A 23,631-nucleotide genomic window follows, 5' to 3' on the forward strand; every position below is an offset into this window, starting at 1 on the left:
TGTAAGCTTTATATATAGGCACATCGCCACGTTGGCAGCAGAGATGCTAGGGCAGCCTGGTGCACAAGATATTCCGTATTCACGCAGGATTCAGGAAGGGTCACACTCTAAAGGGTGTGATGCAGCCTACCCTAATGCACATATTAGTGGCTGCTTTATTAGCTTGAATCTTTGACCTATAGGTCACACGGAATCAATTTTACCGTAACAAAGATACTAATTTAGGTTAAATTCAATGAAAACTACCTTATAGTATTAGGCAGTCTCAGCTACTATCAGAAGTAACAGAAATTAATGAAATGTAGATGAAAAAGGCATAAACCACAAACCTAAAACAAGAATATACCATTTTGTAATTTGTATTGTAAACCAGCCTATAAAATCACGGTTTAATGCCCACTATCAATCAAATCAACAGTCAATTATCACTACACTTTAATCCCGAATAAGTTATGGACAAGTAAATCAAATCACTTGAAAAAACAATCTAATGTCTTGCACCACTGATTTATATTGGGCCAGTGTACTAAAAATAATGCTACATACCAAGGTGATGTTGGGGCAGTGCTTAATACGAGTTTTCTCCAGTCCCAAACAGCTTCGAGGTTCCAAACGAATGATTTCAAGGTGCATTTACATAAAGTAAAAGCTCTAGACTCGGTTCCTTTGACCAGAAATAAAAACACTATTCGGGCTTATGAAGTAATCAGGATAACCAATACTTCTTTATCCTAATTAGTACGGCAAAGATCCCGTAGCAAGGTAGATGGAGAATACCAACTGCAAAATACCTGCAATTTCACATTTGGGGCCAAACATGAAGAGCACAATAAGTGTATCAACTAATTGCTCATCTTTTTAATATCAACCAAAAAATGAAATCGTAGTCAGGGGCGGAGCCAACCCTTTGACTATTGGTTCAGCCGAATCTAGTAGCATTGGTCCAAACCTTATATTACAAACTATTAATTTAGAACCCAGTGGCTTAAAAGAACTAGAATCCTAAACTCATAAGATTCAAATCTTGACTCCGCCTCTGATCATAGTCTTTCACCATTCTATTTTGCCTGAAACTATTGCATGATTAAAAGGCGTTTACAGGAGATACACAATTGTAAGAAAAATATTTCATTTTATTAAGATGTCTTGTTGTTGTATGAAATTGTCTCATCTTATCGGAAGTTCAAAGTTATCATCTATTATATATAGCTAGCTAGTTTTGCAATGTATTAGAAGAATAAGATACCATACCCAAAGGGACCATATTGAGATGAAAAATCTAGAAAGGGATACGGCCACCTGTTGCAACAAAAGTTTAGTTAACAGTTTTAGTAAAACAGCATAAGCCTAGCTAGATGATAGTCAGTACCATGATCAAAAGCAGAAAAAAAATACCTCGTCGAGACATAAATATGGATGATCCACTGGAAACTGACAAAGATACACGTCCAAAGCACGAAATATGCTATGCGAAAGAAAGGGAATCGCTGGGAAGGACAGAATATTAACCATGGCTCGATTATCGGGAACATATAGAACTTAAGACAGTAGAGGAAATTCAAACTTACTAGACAATTTAGAAAGGTATCACCCAAAAGGCAAATAGTATTGAAAGAATGCATACAAACAGCCAGCTGCAGTAACAGGAACACTATCAGGTATGTATGAACTATGTGCCGAGCACGAATACTTACTAAATGGTTAATTTAGATGCAGAGGCGGAGCCACATAGGCTCAAGGGTAGTCAGTAGAACAACCTTCGCTAGTAAATTATATGGATGAAATAGGTCAAATATTACAGTTTTGTACATATACATTAAATCTTTAATACCCTTAGCCAAATTCCTGACTTGCTCACTGATCTTAAAGATTAACAGTGACAGTCGAGGGCATTTGCATTTCATAATCAAAGGTGAAATTCTTTAATTTATCATTGACGAACAACTGCGACATCATTTGCCAGATGTTCAAAGAAATATATCAAGCAAAATAATATGGAGCTAAAGGAAGATTAAGCCCAAAAAAATAAAAATAAAAATACGTACAAAATGTACCCAGTTACTTTCGTAAATGTGGGATGGGTAGATAAGGAGCCAAAAGAAACAATCTGTAATCACAACACCACCTGCACATATCTACAAATTATACAGGGGAGAGCCAAAATTAGCCACGTAGCCCTAAAATGCAGCATGAATAGAACTAAAAGTCTAAAACCACTTTTCTGAGAACATAAAACAACTATGCCTCAATCACAAACAAGCGGCACTGACCATGTTCTCCATTCAAATCATCTCATCAAGCCGGCATTTTACAAAGTAAGGTAAATGGATCTAGAGAGAACATGCCTGGAATATTATTTGAAAGACATAGCCCCAAAGACCTGCAGCTTCTCTAACATGGGAATTCAAGCCATTGTATACAATAAGTACGCTCGCGTTTTCAGGAGTTGAATCACTACTGTAAGAGCCTCTTTCAGCATCAACAACATCAGAATTCTCACTGTTACCTCCCTTGCGAGATTCGAGACATCCATGGATGGAGAGTGAAGATCCTAACTATGAAATATAGCTCAGAGCATCACCAACTTGTATAAGAAATACTAACAATAATCTCAAAGTAATAGGGAAAGATGAGAGGTACTGTGAGGTGACATAAATTTCTCGAGCTGTTGAAGACGTAATTAAGAAAATAAAAGTGTCTTTTGTTTAATATCTTAAACGAGATTGTCACACATTTCAAACATATTCTACGTTGTAGGAGGAAAGAAACACAACATTTAGTTCCTTCGTATTTTTTTGTTCTCTCTTGTGTGAAACACCAAACTCGGGCAACATCTATAGATATTCCAATATCATATCCAGAAATTAATTGTAACAATGGTTTTGGATAAGTAACATACCCCAAAGTAGATTGTAACCAAGGTGAATGTCCACCTGTACAAAAAAAAAATTACAAAATTATATTTGTTACATTCAAGTAACTAAGCTTTAGCCAATATGACAGTAAAAGTTTTCCCTACAATGAATATTAAAATCACTTTGATCGTAGGTTCTATCTTTGTAGTTGGTGAAATTTATAACTTTACTGTTATAATGAATAAAGTTTAGTTACACAAATATAATATTGTAACTTAGTGGCTATTATTTCGTTCCTTTTAGAGTTCAGTTACCTTAATGTGATTATATTCAAAGATGAAAGATGGAGAAAAAGAAGAAGGCCATTATATTCCTTACTGAGTATAGAAATTAAGTATGCGTAAACGGTGGGTAACTACATCTGCAATAAGAAGAGACAGAAGCAAAGCGAAAGCGATTAATCTGTAAACAAGCAGCCAAACAGGATGAATTCCTTTGTAACATGCTTTCCAAACTTCATCTTTATACAGAAAACCTGCTTTATTAATTAGCTCATGATTCTCTATTTGTTGGCTTCTGGATTTTGAGAAACCTTCATACTTCCATATTATGACTGCTGAAACCAACATTGCTGCTAATATCCATATTCCACAGATTAAGAATCTCCAATTAAGCCAATAACTCGGGGTAATTGTATCTGCTGTCATAGCCGGTGGCTAAGTATGATTCAAAGATTCTTGTGTTTTAATGAAAGAAATAAGAGCAAATATGCATTGGTTTCAATTGATTATTTGAGAATTAAACAAATGAGTCCAGGGTGATAGTATGAACAAAAGATGAGGCCTGCACGTACAAGGGTGATAAACTATCAATTTATTTCTATTTCATAGATCTCCTCTTTAGTTATCATAATCTACTCAGTCAAATGATAGAAAAAGGAAAGTGGGATAGCACTTCAGTACTACTAGGCAAATATGAAGAGAGACAGGTTCAGAATTTTGAGTTTATGAGTATTGGGTTCTGAATAAATTATTTATGCATAATCTAGTAAGTTTGTTAATATAAATACAGAATTTTGGTTAGAGCTATTAAATTCCGCCGAACCCATAGCTAGAACTCTAGCTCCGTCTTGTTTGACCAAAACGAGTTAAGCCTTTTTAGTTAAACCAGTTTAATGAATGTATAAGGGGTGAATCCAAGTTATAAGTAATAAATCCTAGACCCGAAATCTGACAACTTAGATGGGATGAATCGTGTTCTAGTCAACAAATGCCTCGTTAATACTCAATGATTAGATATAAATATAAGAGAATGCATGCAATAAATGTGATAAATGGCATTTAATATAATAAGAAGCAATAAGTCGCCCAATTGTTGGATGAAATGGATGATTCCTTCTTCAGAAGCAACGTGTGACAGCATGCAATAGCAGTGAACAATGTGTTCTCGGATCTTGTGAACTAAAGAAGAATGTTATGTCAAGGGATTAAACACAAGAGACAAGACAAGCTTTTTGTATATTCTTGATAGTCAACTCTTTTACAAGATGTTCTTTTACAGAAGTTTCGAATCCCATTTTGTTTTCTTTCTCTTTCTATTTATAAGGGATATCCTTAGAAAACAATAAAAAAGTACAAAATGGGGGAATATATTCAATAGAATGTTCCCGCTCGCAACTCTAGGAACATTACAACTGCTGCATCTGTTTGCTCTCTGCTCGACCTCGGTGTCGGTCCCTCCTATTAGGCGACTCCTCGCCACTGAACCATACTCGGTTTCAACCTCGACCTTATCCTGTCCATCTGCATTCACTAAACCTGTTGATACCCAATTTTTCCCTATGTATTTTTTATATACGAAACACTTTCAAAATAACGTATATATGCATATATAAGCATGCCTAAAGATTTTAGTATTTTTCCCAATTTTTTTTAAGATTTTTAGAATCAAGTTATTGTCCATTTTAGCAGTACAAAATAAGTGATTATTCCCAAAAAAATATCAACTTTGGTGAATAATTTATCTTATTCCCACCTTTACACCAAAATATAGTTAAGGTGATTTCTGCACATTTTTACATATTTATTTGGTATTTTAAAAAGCTAAAATTGCATATAATTGCAATTCTAGCCTATTTTAAGTCCAATAGCATTTTAATTATAAAAATTGGTTCCAGCATTTTTTAAATTAATATTTATGTGTTATTAACTGACTCGGTACTTTTAATTTGCTTTGAAAATCATTTTTACTATTTTTTATAAAAAAGGGGAAAACTGGCTATTTAACATTTAGCCTCATTTCTTTGCAATTACAGCCTATTTACATTTCAATTTTAGCCCTCAAATTGACCCAATCCTAACCCCAATTGGACCGGCCCAATTCTAATTTTACCCAACCCCTTAACCCATTTGTTTAACCCACCCGGATTTTCTTTTAATCTAGGACGTTGATCATTTTGATCAGCGGCCAGGATTACCCCTTTCCATTTTAATTCACCAACCCCACCCTAATCCCCCCATTTCGTTTAGTCCGCCGCACTTGAATACTCTCCACTCCCAAAATTCTCTCGAAGGAACCCTAACCGTCTCCGACCCTTTTCCACCGTACTTTCACCGGAATTCATGGCTTCTCAGGCCATGGATGGTCTGTACTCACCCCCCTCCACCATTAGACCATGGGTGTTCGAATCTTTAAGGTCTGACCTCGATGATTCTCTTTCAGACCTTCTTAGATCTATGGTTCTATGGCCTCTCCGGCCATGCTCAGGCGTATTCAAACTTTAGGAGCCTATTTCCCACCTCATCCGACTGCAGATCGGAGTTTCTTCCAAGCCTTTCTCATTTCTAGGGTTTCTCCTAAATCCTAAGCTATTCGAGGTTTTTCTTTGTTTGTTTTCTTAGATCTGTGATATATTTGTGTTCTACTGGATTTTTTAAGTGTTTTTCCCAATCTTTTCTTTCAAAATTGTTTCTCTTCGATTTAGGGTTTCTGAAAGGTTTTCAAAACATCTTTCTGATTCTTTTTTTTATGTGTGTTTGTCTATATTATGCTCGTGTGTTTTCCTTCTCTACCACGCATGTGTTGTTTTTCTGTTTTCTTCCTACTATACACGATTCTTCTATATCTTTGTATTCTACTGTGCCTTTAGACTAGGCTCGCATGTTAATCTTTGTTATGTTCTTCTATCTGTTCTTTGCTATATTTTTAGTATTTTTCTACTGTACGTGTTTCCCACTGAGTTCTTAAATTTTGTTTACTTTACCTAACTTTGTTTGAGTTCTAAGCATCCTTCCTTTATTGTTTCTTAAGTTTACATCACTTCTTCTCTCTGCTGAACTTGATTAAATTCCGAAGCTTTTCTCAAACATGTTCTTTATGCTTTCAAACCTGCTATCATGTTTGTTGGTCTCTTATGAGTCTCTGAAAGAGACCTCTGAGTCTGTTTCAATGGCTTGCCTTCTAATCTCTGTGTCTGATTCGAGTGAAAACCCTAGAATTTGGGGGTTTCTTTGGCAAGTTCGATTTTTTGTTTGGACTGGAGTTCTACTTTGAAACCCTGAACTCTCAGACTCATTCTGAGTCTATAAATTGGACCTGAACCTTTTTTATGACTGTTTCTATGATAGTCTTTTCTAATCAGCATGACAACTCCTTCTTGTTTGATTTGTGTGCCTTATATATGAGAAATTCTTCTTTCAAAAAGGTTTTGCCAATTATGATTGATTCCGAATTCCTTTTAGTAAGGTTTGATTGATTGTTATTGATTTTCCTTAAGTAAAACCCTTTCCTCTCTTTTCCTGACTTGGTTCTTTCGAACAAAGCCTGCGATTTTGATTTTACTGACTGTTTGATTGATTCCCTTTCCTTATTTTCACAAACCGTGTACCACTGAACTTTTTTCCTTAAATAAACTCCTTTGTATTTACCCTCTTTGTGTTACTTTGGAGAAGATTTCAGTCAAATTCTTTCCTTAACTGTCTTCTACCCGTTTGAAATCAGAATCCCTTAACTAAAGGGAGACTTTATGTGATTGATTGTAAAACTATTTTTCTTACCTTTTCTTACTTGCCTTCTGCACTATAAAAAGGGATTGCCCTTCTGCACTTTCAAGCACGCACGATTGAATACTCTTTAAGACAACTTCGAATTCAATACTTTTACACACCTTCAGCTTACGCTACTCACCTCACACTCTTAATTTCAATACTTTCACATTCTCATCTGAGTTTCTTCTGGCTGTTTGCTTGCAATTTGGGCTTTACTACTACTTTTTCTCTGCTTATTTCTGAAACTGGTATGTCCTAATTTAGTTTCAGCCATCACACCAATGTGTTTATTTACAGCTTCTGCAATCCTGTTTACTTTACTGTCCATGCTCATTGATTAATCTGTATATTATTCTCTTTGCACCTGTTTTCTGGTGTGAGTCCCTATGCCCGTATTCCCTCTATGTGTTTGAGTTAAGGTTCAGGCATGGCAGTATCCAAATTGCTGCTCATGTTTGGACCTGATCCTTAATGGATCCTAACTCCCAAACAAATGTGGCTAACAGGCTGGTCAGGGGTGTGCCAGCACTCCTAATTGCTGGGTATGACCACCAGCCTGCCATGGCCTTCCCAGAATCCCCTCTATTGCACTTACACTCATTCCTAGTTTCTAAGTTCTGCCCCCCTCCTATGAGCCTTGCTTTGGGACCTTGAGTTTCCTCTGAACTTGGACATATGAGGGCTGGCCCTTCCACACTGCACTTTAATTCAATTCTGCAATTTATTTGGGTGTAAGCACTGTCCGGAGTTTATGAAGCTCCTGGGAACTCTGACACACCCAAAAATGAGAAAGGCTTTGGAAATCAGATCTTTGGAGTTGGTTTATTTCATGTTTCAGACTTGGAGTCTAAATTAGGCTCTCCTTGGTTGTACTTTAATTTCTGATGTAATTTTACTTTATTCATTCTGGGTTGTAATAATTTGTAATAACTTATGGGGGTATATAGTGAAAAGGGGAGGGTCACTCATGTATGCATGTGGGTAGACATCATGTTCTTAGGTGTTTATTCCTACAATCTCATCCTGCTTTTCATCTATGCATATCATATAGACCTTGTCTTATTTATGCATATGCATATCATATAGAAATCCTGCTTATAGTTCTGCACTTATGCATGTCATATAGAAATCCTGTCTATAGTTCTGCACTTATGCATTTCATATAGAATCCTGCTTATAGTTTTGCAACTTATGCATATATAGATACCATGCCTTTGGGGTTCTGCACTCATATAGATACCATGACTATAGGCTTCTGCATTCTTGCATCGTATAGATAACCTGCCTATAAGATCTTTTAAATTCTGCATTTTGCATCTATCGTTAGGCAAACGGTTTATAGGTTTAAAATAACAAAATCACATTATAGATACCATGCCTATAGGACTCTCGCGTTTATATAAACGTTTTAAAATCAATCACGCCTAGAAAGCATGTCTATATGGGTAATCAACTGAATCTGAATCAAGCCTAAAATCAACAATTTCGATACTCAACATCTGCAGAGTGTATGTTTGCTTTCTATAAAATCAGTATACTTCGCATTGCTAGATATCATGCCCATAGGTCTCACCTAGGCAAGCCATTAGGTAATTAATTAACTACACCAGTCTTTAATAATTACAACCAGCAGGCAGGCCTAATTTGGACTTCTTATTTGAAAATATGTGATAAATCAGCCACGCCTTAGCGTTTAAGTTTAATTAAAGACCTAATCAGTATCTGAAAGACATGCTAAAACTATATGTTCTTTATGTTTTAAGGAGGTTTGTTTGAGCCTTGTCTGTTATGTGCTTCCCCATACTTGTCATGTATGTTTTGAATGTCGCCTTAGACTTTTGTCCTTTTTAAACTCTAAAAGTCAATTTCCCCTCCCCTTTAGGACTAGTAGTCCCTAATACCTCCGGGGCTGATAGGATTGGGACGGGTAATAGCATGCAATAAGCAACGAGGCCATTTCGCGATTTAATACCTTAACGGGGTGGGTAAGGGTAGACATGGATATGATGACCACGCGATAACACCACGTGTATAAATGGTTACCGGGTGTTGTGTGGGGTGATCCGTGTTATTTATAAACCTAGGACCCCCCTCCCTCTTTACTTGTTTACTTCCCTTTTCCAGAATTTTAAAGCTGTTTAGTTTTCAGTTTCTTTAGCTTCTTCTTTTACTTCAATCACTTGTACTTATTATGCAAAATCTCTCTTTTAATTGTCTGATTTTCAGTACTGTTTCTCCCCAAACTTCCGCCTCTTTCACTTTTTGACCCCTTCTCCTTTACTTGTGTATCTTTCTTTAATTATAAAACTACCTTCTTCCAAATTTCAGCACTCTTTAAACCTCTTGTACCTCTTTTATTTGCAACCGTTATGTGAAAGTTACCTAGTATTTACAATGCTTGCTTGATTACTTGTTGTTTGTATTTAAAGTCACAATTGTTGCATGGCCGGGAACCACACTAGTGGATCTTGAGGGGTGCCTAACACCTTCCTCTCGAGATAATTTCAAGCCCTTACCCAACCTCTGGTTTTCTAAATCAAATTCATTTTTAGTGTCCTAATGCACTTAATCATTAGGTGGCGACTCTTCTAAATTGCAAACCCAATTCCCAAAAGGAAAAGAGTTGTCCGCCCAAATGTCATAAACCCGATTTCGCGAGAAAAGGGGGCATCGACAGCATGGCGACTCTGCTGGGGATTTCTTTAAGGCTTTTACCATTTCATGCTATTTGTGACTTTATGTTTCTTTACATGTCTTTACTTGTTTAAATGCCTTTAAGTATTTAGTCTTTCTTCTACTACGAAGCTAACTTGGCTCTTTGTTTCTTTTCTTAATGCTTTCCTTTATCGCTTTCCTTTAATACTGTTATAAATTATGAGAAACTGTTGTAATTATTACTTTATGAACGTGCAAATACGTGACAACTTGTTTAATTATTGTAACTGCATATTCAACATCATATTCCACTCGTGCCAAACAAAAGACCATAGCAATGCTTATAATGAGTGGTTGCGCCCTTCCGATATTATCACCCCCTAAATCCGGCAAAGGCATATTTCCGGTAAAACCAGTCTATCAACGGTGTAGTCGACGGTTCTGTGCCTTTCCCTCTTGAGTTGTCCGCTCAAGGGTACCAGTCTAATACTCCATAGAAACCCTACTCTGTTTACTTGTGCATGCATCATTGTCAAACCTAGCCGAGTCAGTTATGTTGTCCGCATAATGACTCTTTAAGATAGCCTTGTCCAAAGTCCACTAGGTTTCCTTGAAGCCCAAACGGACACTACCACGTTCTGTGCATTCATTTGGAGAACTAAATGCTTCTTATGCTAATTGTTGATATTAAATAGTCGAGTCTGGCGGGGGTAAGGGTCTAACACTTTTGTCTTGCAGAAATGAGGCACGAGGTCCCCAGATTCAGCATGGCCACTAACATTCACCCCAGATTGTTATGATGGTGGGAAGATCTTCATTCCAGTGATCAAGCTCTTGTCCGAAAATATCTACGAAACCTACCTTCTCTCCTACAAATTCAACCCGAAAAAAAAATCATAGAAGCTGCCACTCTATTCTGGGACTGTGATAGGTCGGTATTCCGCTACGGAGACATTGAGATGACACCTTTGCTTGAGGAGATAGGAGGACTGGCTGGAATACCGTGGGAAACTCCGGGTTTGTTGATGTCGGAAAACCGCAAAGGTAGAGGTTTTCTCAAAATGATGGGTCTAAAGAAGAATCCTGACTTGACATGTTTGAAGGAGTCGTACATTCCCTTTGACTATCTGTACGAAAGGTACGGTCACAGCAAATCTTATCGTACTTATCCTGACGAGTTCGCCCTTACATCATCGGGGCATGTCCATCGAAGGGTCTTTGTCTTCATGTTCTGTTTCTTGGGGATGATAGTGTTTCCAATGAAGAAAGCAAGAATCCATACCAGGCTAGCTATGGTCACCAAAACTCTAATGGAAGGAATTGACGGACAACCATTCAGTCTCGTGCCAATGATCATTGCAGAAATATACCGAGCCCTAGAAAGGTGTGAACAGGGAGCCAAGCATTTCGAGGGTTGTAATCTGCTACTTCAACTATGGCTCATGAAACACCTCCAAAAGGGTGAATACCGACAGGAAATCCATCGTAGAGACTGGGACGATCATATCGCCTTTCATCACCCGAAGCGAATGAATTACATGCCCAACATGTTCGCCCAACCGGAGAATGCCAGAGAATGGGTCGAACTCTTTGATAATCTGACTGAGGACCGAGTGCAATGGATGTTCGAGTGGTTCCCTACTGAAGAATTCATCGTTCGATCTAGGGATGCGCCATTTCTGATATTGATCGGTTTGAGGGGGACCTACCCTTATGTCCCTCTCCAAGTTATGAGACAGGCTGGTAGGAAGCAGGTTATACCAAGGGTCGACAAGATGAGTCACTTCTGAGCTGACTTCCAAAACGACGATAGTCCGTACAGGTGCCAGGCTCAGCATATGTGGCACTGCAAAATTGTCTTGGGAAAAGACACCATCGAACCGGATCGCTACCATGCTGGTTGTACCCCACATTATTCAGGCTGGCTGGAGGACAATCACAATGGTTTGGGTCAACCTGGGTTTGTTCGAGGTCACATAATCATCAATGAAAAGGTTGAAGCACAAGTAAAGTACAACCAACTGCGCAAGAGGATGCGAGAATGTGAAAATGAGCACTGTGAAATACAAGAAGCCAATCAAAAATTAATTGAAGAATGGAAGGATATGGCTGTCAGCGCCAACAAACGACTGATCTGGTTGAAGCGGGGTATAGTGTAACTGGAGAAGAAGTTTTTGAAGAGGGTCAAAGATTGTCGAGTTGCTGAAGGGAATGAAGGAGGACATCTAGCCAGAGCTTACTTGCTGCTTGGACTACGCGAGATGGGAGAGCTGTACGAGGGAGCTAGCACTGCCGAGTCTGGGGAAGGTCCTTCTGGGACCAAGTAGATAGGAGTTTATTTTTCGCTTTACAAATGTAATAAGGCCTATGGCCACTAGTGACATTTTTTATTTCCTGTCGTTTTGGGATTCGTCTACCTTTTTATCAATAAAATGAGGCATTTAGCATTCCAAGTTCTCCAAATTTACTTGTCGCTAGGCCTACCTCGGGCACAACGAGGTCCCCAAAATTAGGACACACTTTATATCTCCTGCACTACGTGTTTAAATATCGCAACATTTTTCCTTATGATCCTTACTAACTTATTACCTTTTGTTTTACTTTTGTTTATTCCCCTCCCCAAAGGTTAGTTCATGACTCTAGCAACATCAGCATATTTTACAAGATCCAGGGGCCCTCCACCTACTCCTCCTCCCAGTCCCGTCAGGCATAAAGGCAAAAGAAGAATGGAAGATTCAAACAACTCAGCTGAACGGGTAGAGGTCACTCGTAGTGCCATGGTCCCCAAGGAAAATGCCTCTCAAATAGAACAAAAACTACTGAAATTCCAAGAAGAGCTTGATCAAGTCCAGAATTTGGCAAGTCTGTCATTTCCCCTTACCTCTCCAGAAGTTACTCAGAATCCCATACCTCCACAAAACATCCCAAACCATCCCGCTCCTCACCACCACTACAATACTTGCCACACTCCCAACAACACTCCGCTGCTCATCCCAGAACCATTGAACTCCACAAATGACCACTGCCACAACCAATACAACCCTCCCATCTATGTGGAGACTGTGCCGCACCCTACTCAACCTATCTCAAGCACACCCGAGTCCGATGACAAAGACTCGCTCATCAGAAATTTGGCAGAAGAGCTTAAGAAGTTAACCACCAGGATCCAAGGCGTTGAAGGAAGTAAGGGAATTGAGGGGCTAAACTATGAATATTTATGCATACAGCCCGATGTCGAACTGCCCGAGGGGTACAAACCTCCCAAGTTCGAAATGTTTGATGGTACAGGAGATCCCAGGGTTCACTTGAGAACATACTGCGACAAGCTGGTCGGAGTAGGAAAAGATGAGAAGATACGCATGAAGCTTTTCATGAGGAGCCTGAAAGGAGATGCTCTGTCTTGGTACATTAGCCAAGACCCAAAGAAGTGGTCAATCTGGGTCAATATGGCGTCCAACTTCATGGATAGGTTCGAGTTCAACATGGAAAATGCACCGGATGTGTTTGACATTCAGAATTTAAAGAAGAAGCCCACAGAAACGTTCCGCGAATATGCCACTCGTTGGCGATCAGAGGCTGCTAAGGTTCGACCTGCTTTAGGGGAAGAACAGATGAACAAATTTTTCGTCCGGGCTCAGGATCTGCAATACTATGAAAGACTGATGCTGATCGAGAACCATAAATTTTCTGACATCATCAAGATAGGAGAAAGGATTGAAGAAGGTATCAAGAGTGGTATGGTTACTAATTTTGAAGCTTTGCAAGCCACCAACAAGGCTCTGCAGTCCGGTGATACATCCAGGAAGAGGGTCGTAAGTGCCGTAATGGTTGCGCAGAGAACCAAATCACCTGTCAAATACCAAAACTACCCGATATCTCCACTTACATATCAACCCACTCCAAATTTCCAGACACCCGCACCTTCCTACCAAACTCCACCGCCTACCTATCAAACGCCTCCACCTTCTACATACCAACCTGTTTCACCCCGATATTCCCAACCCACACACGTCTACCAAGCTTACAACACTCAACAATCCCACTATCAATCACCTCCCACTCGCCAAAACTTTCCTAGACCTCGACCAAATTTCGACCGCAGACCTCCCAAACAGTATACCGCCATTCCCGAACCAATCGACCAGCTGTATGAAAGACTCAAAGCTGCTGGTTATGTCACCCCTATCCCTGCCATAACCCCTGAAAACCCTTCCCAATAGGTCAACCCAAATAAAACCTGTGCATACCATTCTGGCATGAAGGGGCATACTATGGACAAGATCCAAGCTTTGATAGATAACAAGATCATCGTGGCAAAGGAGCCTGCTCCGAATGTCCGCAATAACCCTCTACCAGACCACAAGGGTGGAGGTGTTCACATGATTGAAATAGAGGATGATTGGGATCCCAAGGGATCGATCGGTTTGATCACAGAAGGCGACAATCCAAAGAAACCAACAGTCAGCCTTAATCCGATTGTAGTCCAGATTCAGCCTTTTGGAGATGCCGAGGTGAACATGTCCATACCACTTGAGTTTGAAACATCGGCCTCTGTAAAGACGCCAACACCAATTGAGGTCGAGTTTGGGTCCCCAGAGGCGCTTGAGCCATTTGAAGTTGTTGTATTACCTTCCAAAGCAAGGATGCCAATTCCAGTAGCAATGATAGCCGTAACACCATTCCACACAAAAGCCATACCATGGGACTACACAGCCGAGGCAAGAAGGAAAGGGAAAGCCAAGTTCGGGGAAACGGTTGCGGCACAGGGTATGACAAGGACCGGCAGGGTTTATACTCCGGAACACTTGGCTGATTCAAGTAAGCAGACCTCTGGGCGACAAGCCATCACTGAAACCGGGCCCGATGATCTCTGGAGAAAGATACAAGCGAAGGAATACTTAGTCATTGATCAGTTGAACAAAACACCGGCGCAGATTTTTATCCTAGCTTTGCTACAGAGTTCCGATGCACACAAGAATGCCTTGTTAAGAGTGCTGAGTGAGGCGTATGTACCAAACAATATCACTGGAGGAGAAATGGCAAACATGGTGGGTCAGGTATTGGAAAGGTCACAAAATCACTTTTCATGAAGATGAGCTACCACCAGAAGGGTTGAGTCATAACAAGGCATTACACATCACAGTGCAGTGCGAAGATTATTTTATCACCAGAATCCTGGTCGATGGAGGGTCCAGTCTCAATATTTTTCCGTTGGTAACACTCAGGACATTAGGAAAAGGGCTGCATGAAATCAAGGATGGGGCCATCAACTTTAAGTCTTTCGACGGTTCTCAAAGGTCCACTATTGGGGAAATTAGCTTACGGTTGCAAATGGGTCCCACTTGGTTTGATGTTGATTTTCAAGTGATAGACGTGTCGGCATCTTACAATCTACTTTTAGGACGACCATGGATTCATGCCGCCGGGGCCGTGGCATCAACACTACATCAGGCAGTGAAATTTGAGTGGAATCACAAGGAGGTTATCATTCATGGTGACGGTAGTAATCCCATATATAGTCGCCGGACCATTCCAGCAATTGGAGGAAGAAGAAGAATAGGTGGGGACACTTACCACCATATCGAACGAGTCAACGCCGTCGATAAAGAAAAATGGTGGGACAACAAAATTGAAAGCATACTAAATTGGAGCGGGTATGAACCTGGCAAGGGACTTGGCAAGAATCTCGAAGGAATCGCTAAGCCCATCAAGCTCAAAAAGCATGGCACCACCTTCGGATTGGGATATGAGTATACCTGGAAAGAATTCAAGGAATGGTCGCTACCCTGGCGCGGTCCTTACTATCCATTGGAGCAGCCGATACCCCGTTTGGAGCAGACTTTTCAACCAGCCGAAGTCATCTATGGGTCAGAAGAAGAGGAAGCATTAGCAGTAATGAGGAACTTGTTCTTGGAAGATGATGATATGGACTGCTGTGTCATTTTTGAGGAGGAGGGGGAGGAAGGCCTTCCATACAGGCTGTAAGCGGAGGAGCATGCCTCAACAACTGGACTGTCAGAACCACTAGAGCCCGGCATGCCTCGGGGTAGCAAGGCTGAACAAACACCATGCACTATCTTATTTTTACTAGTTTACTTTCCTTTCGCATTTTTGTTTTGGCAAGAAAGAGCTCCGATGTTTAAAACATTTATGGAATTTATCAGAAGCAATTCGGTTTTCTTATAAATCTTACTCTTATTTTCTCTCATTACTTTACTTATATAGCATTACTATTACTTATCGATGAACCGATGACTGTGACTTGCAACGAGACAACGCAACAACCGGACATAGATTCAGAGGAAGATGATATACTGGAAGAGATTGTTAAGGAAGTCGAGAATTTCGAGAATAGACCTAAGTCCAACTTGGACGAGACTGAGATTGTTAACCTGGGAGATGCAGAAAACATCAAAGAAACACGAATCAGCATTCATTTGTCACCATCAGAGAAGGAAGAATATACAGAGTTTCTAAGAGATTATGAAGACATATTTGCCTGGTCATACGACGACATGACTGGTCTGAGTACATCTATTGTGGCTCACAAATTGCCGACTGATCCGGCCTGTCCGCCAGTAAAGCAGAAGCTCAGAAAGTTCAAGCCAGATATGAGTTTGAAAATCAAGGAAGAGGTCACTAAGCAGGTCAAAGCTAAGGTTCTCAGGGTAGTAGAGTATCCGACATGGTTAGCCAATATTGTGCCAGTGCCAAAGAAGGATGGGAAGGTCAGGGTCTGTGTCGACCACCGGGATCTCAACCGGGCCAGTCCAAAAGACGACTTCCCCTTGCCGAATATACACATCTTGATTGACAATTGCGCCAAGCATGAGCTGCAGTCATTTGTTGATTGTTTTGCTGGGTACCATCAGATATGGATGGATGAAGAGGATGCTAAGAAAACAGATTCATTACGCCGTGGGGAATGTACTGCTACAAGATGATGTCGTTGTCGACGCCTCCTTTTTCTTCCAAAACGGAGTTCGGAATCGGGTATACGACATTCGGGAGGACAACTCTATTCCCTTGCGAGAATTGGGTTTTTTAGTTTGAAGAGTCGCCACCTAATGATTATAGTGCATTAGAACCAGAGTTTGGGTAAGGGCTAGAAATTATCTCGAGGGGAAGGTGTTAGGCACCCCTCAAGATCCACTAGTGTGGTTCCCGGCCATGCTACAATTGTGACTTTGAATGCAAACAAACAAGTAAACAAGCAAGCATTGCAAATACGGGAAAACTATTACAAATAAGGAGCACAAAAGGTTAAAAAAAAGTGCTGAATTTTAGGGAAGGAGCAGTTTAGTTAAAAGTGCAAGTAGGAAGAAGTCAAGTACTTAGTGCGAACAATCTGAAAATTATGTGAAAAACAGAAGTCGAAAGTGCAACAGCTTTTTAAGATTCAGAAAATTGTTAAACTAATAAAGAGGGAGGGGGGTCCTAGGTTTATATATTACATGGATCATTCGCACAACACTGGTACTCAATTGTACGCATAGTGTTATCGTGTAATCATCATCTCCATGTCTACCCTTTTCCACCCCGTTAAGGTATTGGAGCGCGGAATGGTATCGTTTGCCTATTGCATGCTATTACCCGTCCCAAGCTATCAGTCCCGGGGCATTAGGACTTCTAATCCTAAAAGGGGAAGAAAGGGATGGGGGTCTTTATGGAGTTTAAAGGACAAAAATTCTGATCGACATTCAAAAACAAGTAACAAGTAGGGGGAATGAACAGACAAACAGGTAAGGCTCACATAAACCCCGTAAATAAGATAACATATAGTTTAGCATGCCTTTACACATACTGGTTTGGTCTTTAAAATTAAAAATTAAGCAGCGAGCGGACTGGTTCGATACATACGTTTAGACAGGAAGCCCACATTAGGTAACTTGGATCCAATTGTCAGAACTTAAGGTATTTTAAGCGAGTGATGTAGAAAGTACTGGTTCTAGAAAAGTAGTCTAATGCCGGAAAGTACAGACTGCAATNTGCGGCACAGGGTATGACGAGAAGCGGCAGTGTTTATACCCTAGAACACTTGGCTGAGTCGAATAAGCAGACCTCTGGTCGACAAGCCATCATTGAAACTGGGCCTGATGATCTCTGGAGAAAGATACAAGCCATGGAATACTCGGTCATTGAGCAGTTGAACGAAACACCATCCCAGATCTCTATCTTGGCTTTGCTACAGAGTTCCGATGCACATAAGAATGCCTTCTTGAAGGTGCTGAGTGAGGCATATGTACCAAGCAATATCACTGGAGGAGAAATGGCAAACATGGTGGGTCAGGTATTGGAAAGTCACAAAATCACTTTTTATGAAGATGAGGTACCACCAGAAGGGTTGAGTCACAACAAGGCATTGCACATCACCGTGCAGTGCGAAGATTATTTTATCACCAGAATCCTGATTGATGGAGGGTCTAGCCTCAACATTTGTCCATTGGTAATACCCAGAACATTGGGAAACGGGCTGCATGAAATCAAGGACGAGGCCATCAACGTGAAGGCTTTCAACGGTTCTCAAAGGTCCACTATTGGGGAATTAGCTTATGTTTGCAGATGGGGCCCACTTGGTTTGATGTTGATTTTCAAGTGATACACATGCCTGCATCTTACAATCTGTTGTTGGGACGACCATGGATTCATGCCGCTGGGGCCAGGAGGTGATCATTCATGGCGACGGTAGCAATCCCATATACAGTCGCTAGACCATCCCAGCGATCGGAGGAAGAAGAAGGATAGGCAGAGAAACTTATCATCACATCGAGCGAGTCAACGCCGTTGATAAGGATAAGTGGTGGGATAACAAAATTGAAAGCATATTGAACTGGAGCGGGTATGAACCTGGCAAGGGACTTGGCAAGAATCTCCAAGGAATCGCTAAGCCCATCAAGCTCAAGAAACACGGCACCACCTTCGGATTGGGATATGAGTATACCTGGAAGGAATTCAATGAATGGTCGCCACCCTGGCGTGGTCCTTACTATCCGTTGGAACAACCAATACCTCGCTTAGAGCAGACTTTCCAGCCAGCCGATGTTATATATGGGTCAGAAGAAGAGGAAGCACTAGCAGCAATGAGGAACTTGTTCCTAGAAGATGATGACATGGATTGCTGTGTTATTTTTAAGGAGGAGGGGGAGGAAGGCCCTTCCATACAGGGAAGGCCCTGTAAGCGGAGGAGCATGCCTCAACAACTGGACCGTCAGAACCACCAGAGCCCGGCGTGCCTCGGGGTAGCAAGGCTGAACAAGCACCATGCACTATTTTATTTTTACTAGTTTACTTTCCTTTCACATTTTTGTTTTGGCAAGAAAGAGCTCCGATGTTTAAAACGTTTATGGAATTTATCAAAAGCAATTCGGTTTTCTTATAAATCTTACTCTTATTATTTTCTCTCATTACTTTACTTATACAGCATTACTATTACTTATCTTGATGAACCGATGATTGTGACTTGCAACGAGACAACGCAACAAACAGACATAGATTCAGAGGAAGATGATATACCGGAAGAAATTGTTAAAGAAGTTGAGAATTTTGAGAATAGACCTAAGTCCAACTTGGACGAGACCGAAATCATCAACCTGGGAGATGCAGGAAACATCAAAGAAACACGAGTCAGCGTTCATTTGTCACCATCAGAGAAGGAAAAATATACAGAGTTTTTAAGAGAGTATGAGGACATATTTGCCTGGTCGTACGACGATATGACTGGTCTGAGTACATCTATTGTGGCTCACAAATTGCCAACTGATCTAACCTGTCCGCCAGTAAAGTAGAAGCTCAGAAAGTTCAAGCCAGATATGAGTTCGAAAATCAAGGAAGAGGTCACTAAGCAAGTCAAAGCTAAGGTTCTCAGGGTAGTAGAGTATCCGACATGGTTAGCCAACATTGTGCCAGTACCGAAGAAGGATGGGAAGGTCAGAGTCTGTGTCGACTACCAGGATCTCAACCGGGGCAGCCCAAAAGACGACTTCCCCTTGCCGAATATACACATCTTGATTGACAACTGCGCCAAGAATGAGCTGCAGTCATTTGTTGATTGTTTTGCTGGGTACCATCAGATATGGATGGATGAAAAGGATGCTGAGAAAACAGCTTTCATTACGCCATGGGGGATGTATTGCTACAAGATGATGCCGTTTGGGTTAAAGAATGCAGAGGCCACCTACATAAGGGCCATGACCACCATTTTCCACGACATGATACACAAGGAGATCGAAGTGTATGTAGACGACGTCATCATTAAGTCCAAGAAAGTCGCTGACCACATGGAAGATTTGAGGAAGTTTTTCAATAGATTACGAAGGTACAACCTGAAATTGAACCCCGCGAAATGTGCATTCGGGGTTGCATCTGGAAAATTGCTTGGGTTCATTGTGAGTCGCCGAGGGATAGAATTGGATCCATCAAAGGTCAAAGCTATTCAAGAATTGCCACCGCCAAAGAATAAGAAAGAAGTAATGAGTTTCTTGGGGAGACTTAACTATATCAACCTGTTCATTGCACAATCTACTGTCATTTGTGAGCCAATCTTTAAAATGTTGAAGAGCCGCTACCAAATGGACCGATGACTGCCAAAAGGCCTTCGACAAAATCAAGGAGTACTTGTCAACACCACCAGTTTTGGTCCCGCCCGAGCCAGGTAGACCCCTAATACTCTACCTTGCGGTATTGGATGGAGCATTCGGATATGTTCTGGGGTAACATGATGAAACAGGGAGGAAGGAGCAGGCCTTCTATTATCTCAGTAAGAAGTTCACCCCATACGAGGCCCGGTATTCTCTGTTGGAACGCACCTGTTGTGCTGTGACTTGGGTAGCTCAGAAGTTGAGGCACTATTTCTGTGCTTATACTACGTATCTCATATCAAGGATGGATCCTTTGAAGTACATCTTCTAGAAGCCCATGCCCACTGGCAAGCTAGCCAAGTGGCAAATCCTGTTGAGTGAATTCGACATTGTCTACGTGACTCAGAAGGCAATCAAGGGACAAGCACTAGCGGATCACCTTGCGGAAAATCCTGTGGACGGAAAATATGAACCCCTGAAGACGTATTTTCCTAATGATGAGGTATTATTTGTAGGAGAAGGCATTGCAGAATCCTATGATGGTTGGAGGATGTTTTTCAATGGTGCAGCAAATTTCAAAGGGGTTGGCATAGGAGCAGTTCTAGTGTCATAAACCGGCCAGCATTATCCGGTGTCTGCCAAGCTCAGGTTCCCGTGCACCAACAATATGGCCGAGTACGAAGCTTGCATCTTAGGGCTCAAGATGGCCATTGACATGAACATCCAAGAGTTGCTAGTAATTGGAGATTCGGACTTGCTTATACATCAGGTCCGAGAAGAATGGGCGACCAAGAACTCCAAGATACTCACTTATCTGCACCATGTACAGGAATTGAGGAAAAGGTTCACAAAGACGGAATTCCAACATGTCCCCAGGGTCCAAAATGAGTTCGCCGATGCATTGGCTACCCTGGCCTCTATGATACAACATCCAGATAAGAATTTCATTGATCCTATTCCCGTGAAGATCTACAATCAGCCAGCTTACTGTGCTCACGTCGAAAAAGAAGCAGACGGAAAGCCTTGGTTTCATGACATCAAGGAATATTTGGCAAAAGGAGAATACCCAGTGCTTGCAAATACTACTCAGAAGCGCACGCTTCGAAGATTGTCCAATAATTTCTTTCACAGCAGAGGAATCCTGTATAGGAGGACTCTAGATTTGGGATTACTAAGGTGTGCCGATGCAAAGGAAGCATCCAAGCTGCTAGAGGAAATTCATGCTGGGACCTGCGGTCCACATATGAAGGGTTTTGTCTTAACAAAGAAGATACTCCGGGCTGGTTACTTTTGGATGACTATGGAAACAGACTGCATCCAGTATGTCTGGAAATGCCCTCGCTGTCAGATACATGCAGACATGATAAAGGTGCCTCTAAATGAGCTTAATGCAACAAGCTCACCATGGCCGTTCGCCGCTTGGGGAATGGATGTTATTGGACCAATCGAGCCTGCCGCTTCCAACGGGCACAGGTTTATCCTAGTATCGATCGACTATTTCACCAAGTGGGTCGAAGTAGCATCTTACAGAGTAGTAACTAAGNGTAATAGAGGAGGAAAACATACGAGCATAATACAGACAAACATCTAAAAGAAAAGAACAACAAGAATCGAAAGACTTTTAGAAACCCTAATTTTGAAAAACCAACGATTTTGAAAAGGAAATCTGGGGAAAACACTCAAAACGTCAAATATAGCATAGGTATAGCACAGATCTAGGCAAATAAACAAAGAAAGAACCTCGGATAGTTTAGGGTTTCTAAGAAACCCTAGAAATGAGAAGGCGTGGAAAGGGTCTGGTCTCGAACAGATCTGAGCCATAGCTAGGCTCTTAAAGCTCGAACACACCGGGACATGGCCGGAGAAGCCATAGAACCACAGATCTACAACTGATCTGAACGGACTTTATCGAGGTCAGGCCTCGAAATCTCGAACAACCACGGTTTGGGGGGAAGGGAGGTAAGCACAGGATGTCCATGGCCGGAGAAGCCATGGACTCCGATGAAATTGCTCAGAGAAGACGGCGGAGGCGATTAGGGTTTTGAGTGCTAGGGAGCGTTTGACAGAAGGAGAGAGTTTGGGGGCGGTTGTCTGAGAGAAATGAGGGTTAGGGTTAGGTCGTTTGGAATTAAAAAGGAAAGGGTTATTTGTGGCCGTTGATCAAAAGGATCAACGGCCTGGATTTAAAGGGATCCCGGGCGGGTTTAGTTTATTGGGTCAGGGGTTGGGTTAAATTGTAATTGGGCTGGCCCAATTGGGCATTAGTATTGGGGCCAATTGGGTTTAAGATTAAAATGAAATTGAGGCTATAATTGAAATGAAATGTGGCCAAAATTTAAATAGCCAGTTTTTCCCATGTTATTTTATAAAAATAGTGAAAATGATTTTAAAAGAAAATTGAAGATGTTGAACCAATTAATAATACATATGTATTAATTTAAAAATATTAGAACTAATTTTACAATTATAAAACACTATTAATCGTAAAATAGGCTATAATTGCCTTTATATGCAATTAGCTTTAAAAATACCAAACAAATTTGTAAAAATATACAAAAAATTACCTTAATTATATTTGGTGTAAATATGAGAATTAAATAAGTTATTCACAAAAAATGATAATTTTGGGAATAATTATTGGTTTTTGTACTGTTAAAATAGACAATAAATTGATTTAAAATAAGGAAAAATACCAAAACTCTTGGGAATGCTTATATATGCATGTATATGCTATTTTGAGGATATTTTGAGTACATAAAAATACTTGGGGAAAAATTGGGTATCAACAGTCGTTTGGGTTAAAGAATGCAGGGGCCACCTACACGAGGGCCATGACCACCATTTTCCATGACATGATACAAAGGAGATCGAAGTGTATGTAGACGACGTCATCATTAAGTCCAAGAAAGACGCTGATCACATGGAAGATTTAAGGAAATTCTTCAATAGACTGAGAAGGTACAACCTGAAATTAAACCCCGCAAAATGTGCATTCGGGGTTCTAGCTGGAAAATTGCTTGGGTTCATTGTGAGTCGCCGAGGGATAGAATTGGATCCATCAAAGGTCAAAGCTATTCAAGAATTGCCACCGCCAAAGAATAAGAAAGAAGTAATAAGTTTCTTGGGGAGACTTAACTACATCAGCCGGTTCATTGCACAATCTACTATCATCTGTGAGCCAATCTTTAAGATGCTGAAGAAGGACGCCGCTACTAAATGGACCGATGACTGCCAAAAGGCCTTCGACAAAATCAAGGAGTACTTGTCAACACTGCCAGTTTTGGTCCCGCCCGAGCCAGGTAGACTCCTAATACTCTACCTTGCGGTTTTGGATGGAGCATTCGGATGTGTTCTGGGGCAACATGATGAAACAGGGAGGAAGGAGCAGGCCATCTATTATCTCAGTAAGAAGTTCACCCCATACGAGGCCCGGTATTCTCTGTTGGAACGCACCTGTTGTGCTCTAATTTGGGTAGCTCAGAAGTTGAGGCACTATTT

The 23,631-nt window shown here is 40.9% G+C and overlaps 1 protein-coding gene across 1 annotated transcript; it reads right to left on the reverse strand.

Moving 5' to 3' along the window:
- Nucleotides 1–360: 360 nt before the first annotated feature.
- LOC109213045 lies at nt 361–3,633 on the reverse strand. Its single transcript, XM_019376793.1, has 8 exons — nt 3,234–3,633; nt 2,900–2,933; nt 2,340–2,555; nt 2,046–2,135; nt 1,569–1,634; nt 1,396–1,487; nt 1,252–1,299; nt 361–791 (listed from the first exon to the last, which is right to left on the reverse strand). The coding sequence occupies exons 1-8, from the start codon at nt 3,560–3,562 to the stop codon at nt 707–709; spliced, it is 960 nt and encodes a 319-aa protein (XP_019232338.1). The 5' UTR covers nt 3,563–3,633; the 3' UTR covers nt 361–706.
- Nucleotides 3,634–23,631: the final 19,998 nt, after the last annotated feature.

The sequence above is a fragment of the Nicotiana attenuata genome, unplaced genomic scaffold (assembly GCF_001879085.1).
Source record: "Nicotiana attenuata strain UT unplaced genomic scaffold, NIATTr2, whole genome shotgun sequence".
NCBI classification, from domain to species: Eukaryota; Viridiplantae; Streptophyta; class Magnoliopsida; order Solanales; family Solanaceae; genus Nicotiana; species Nicotiana attenuata.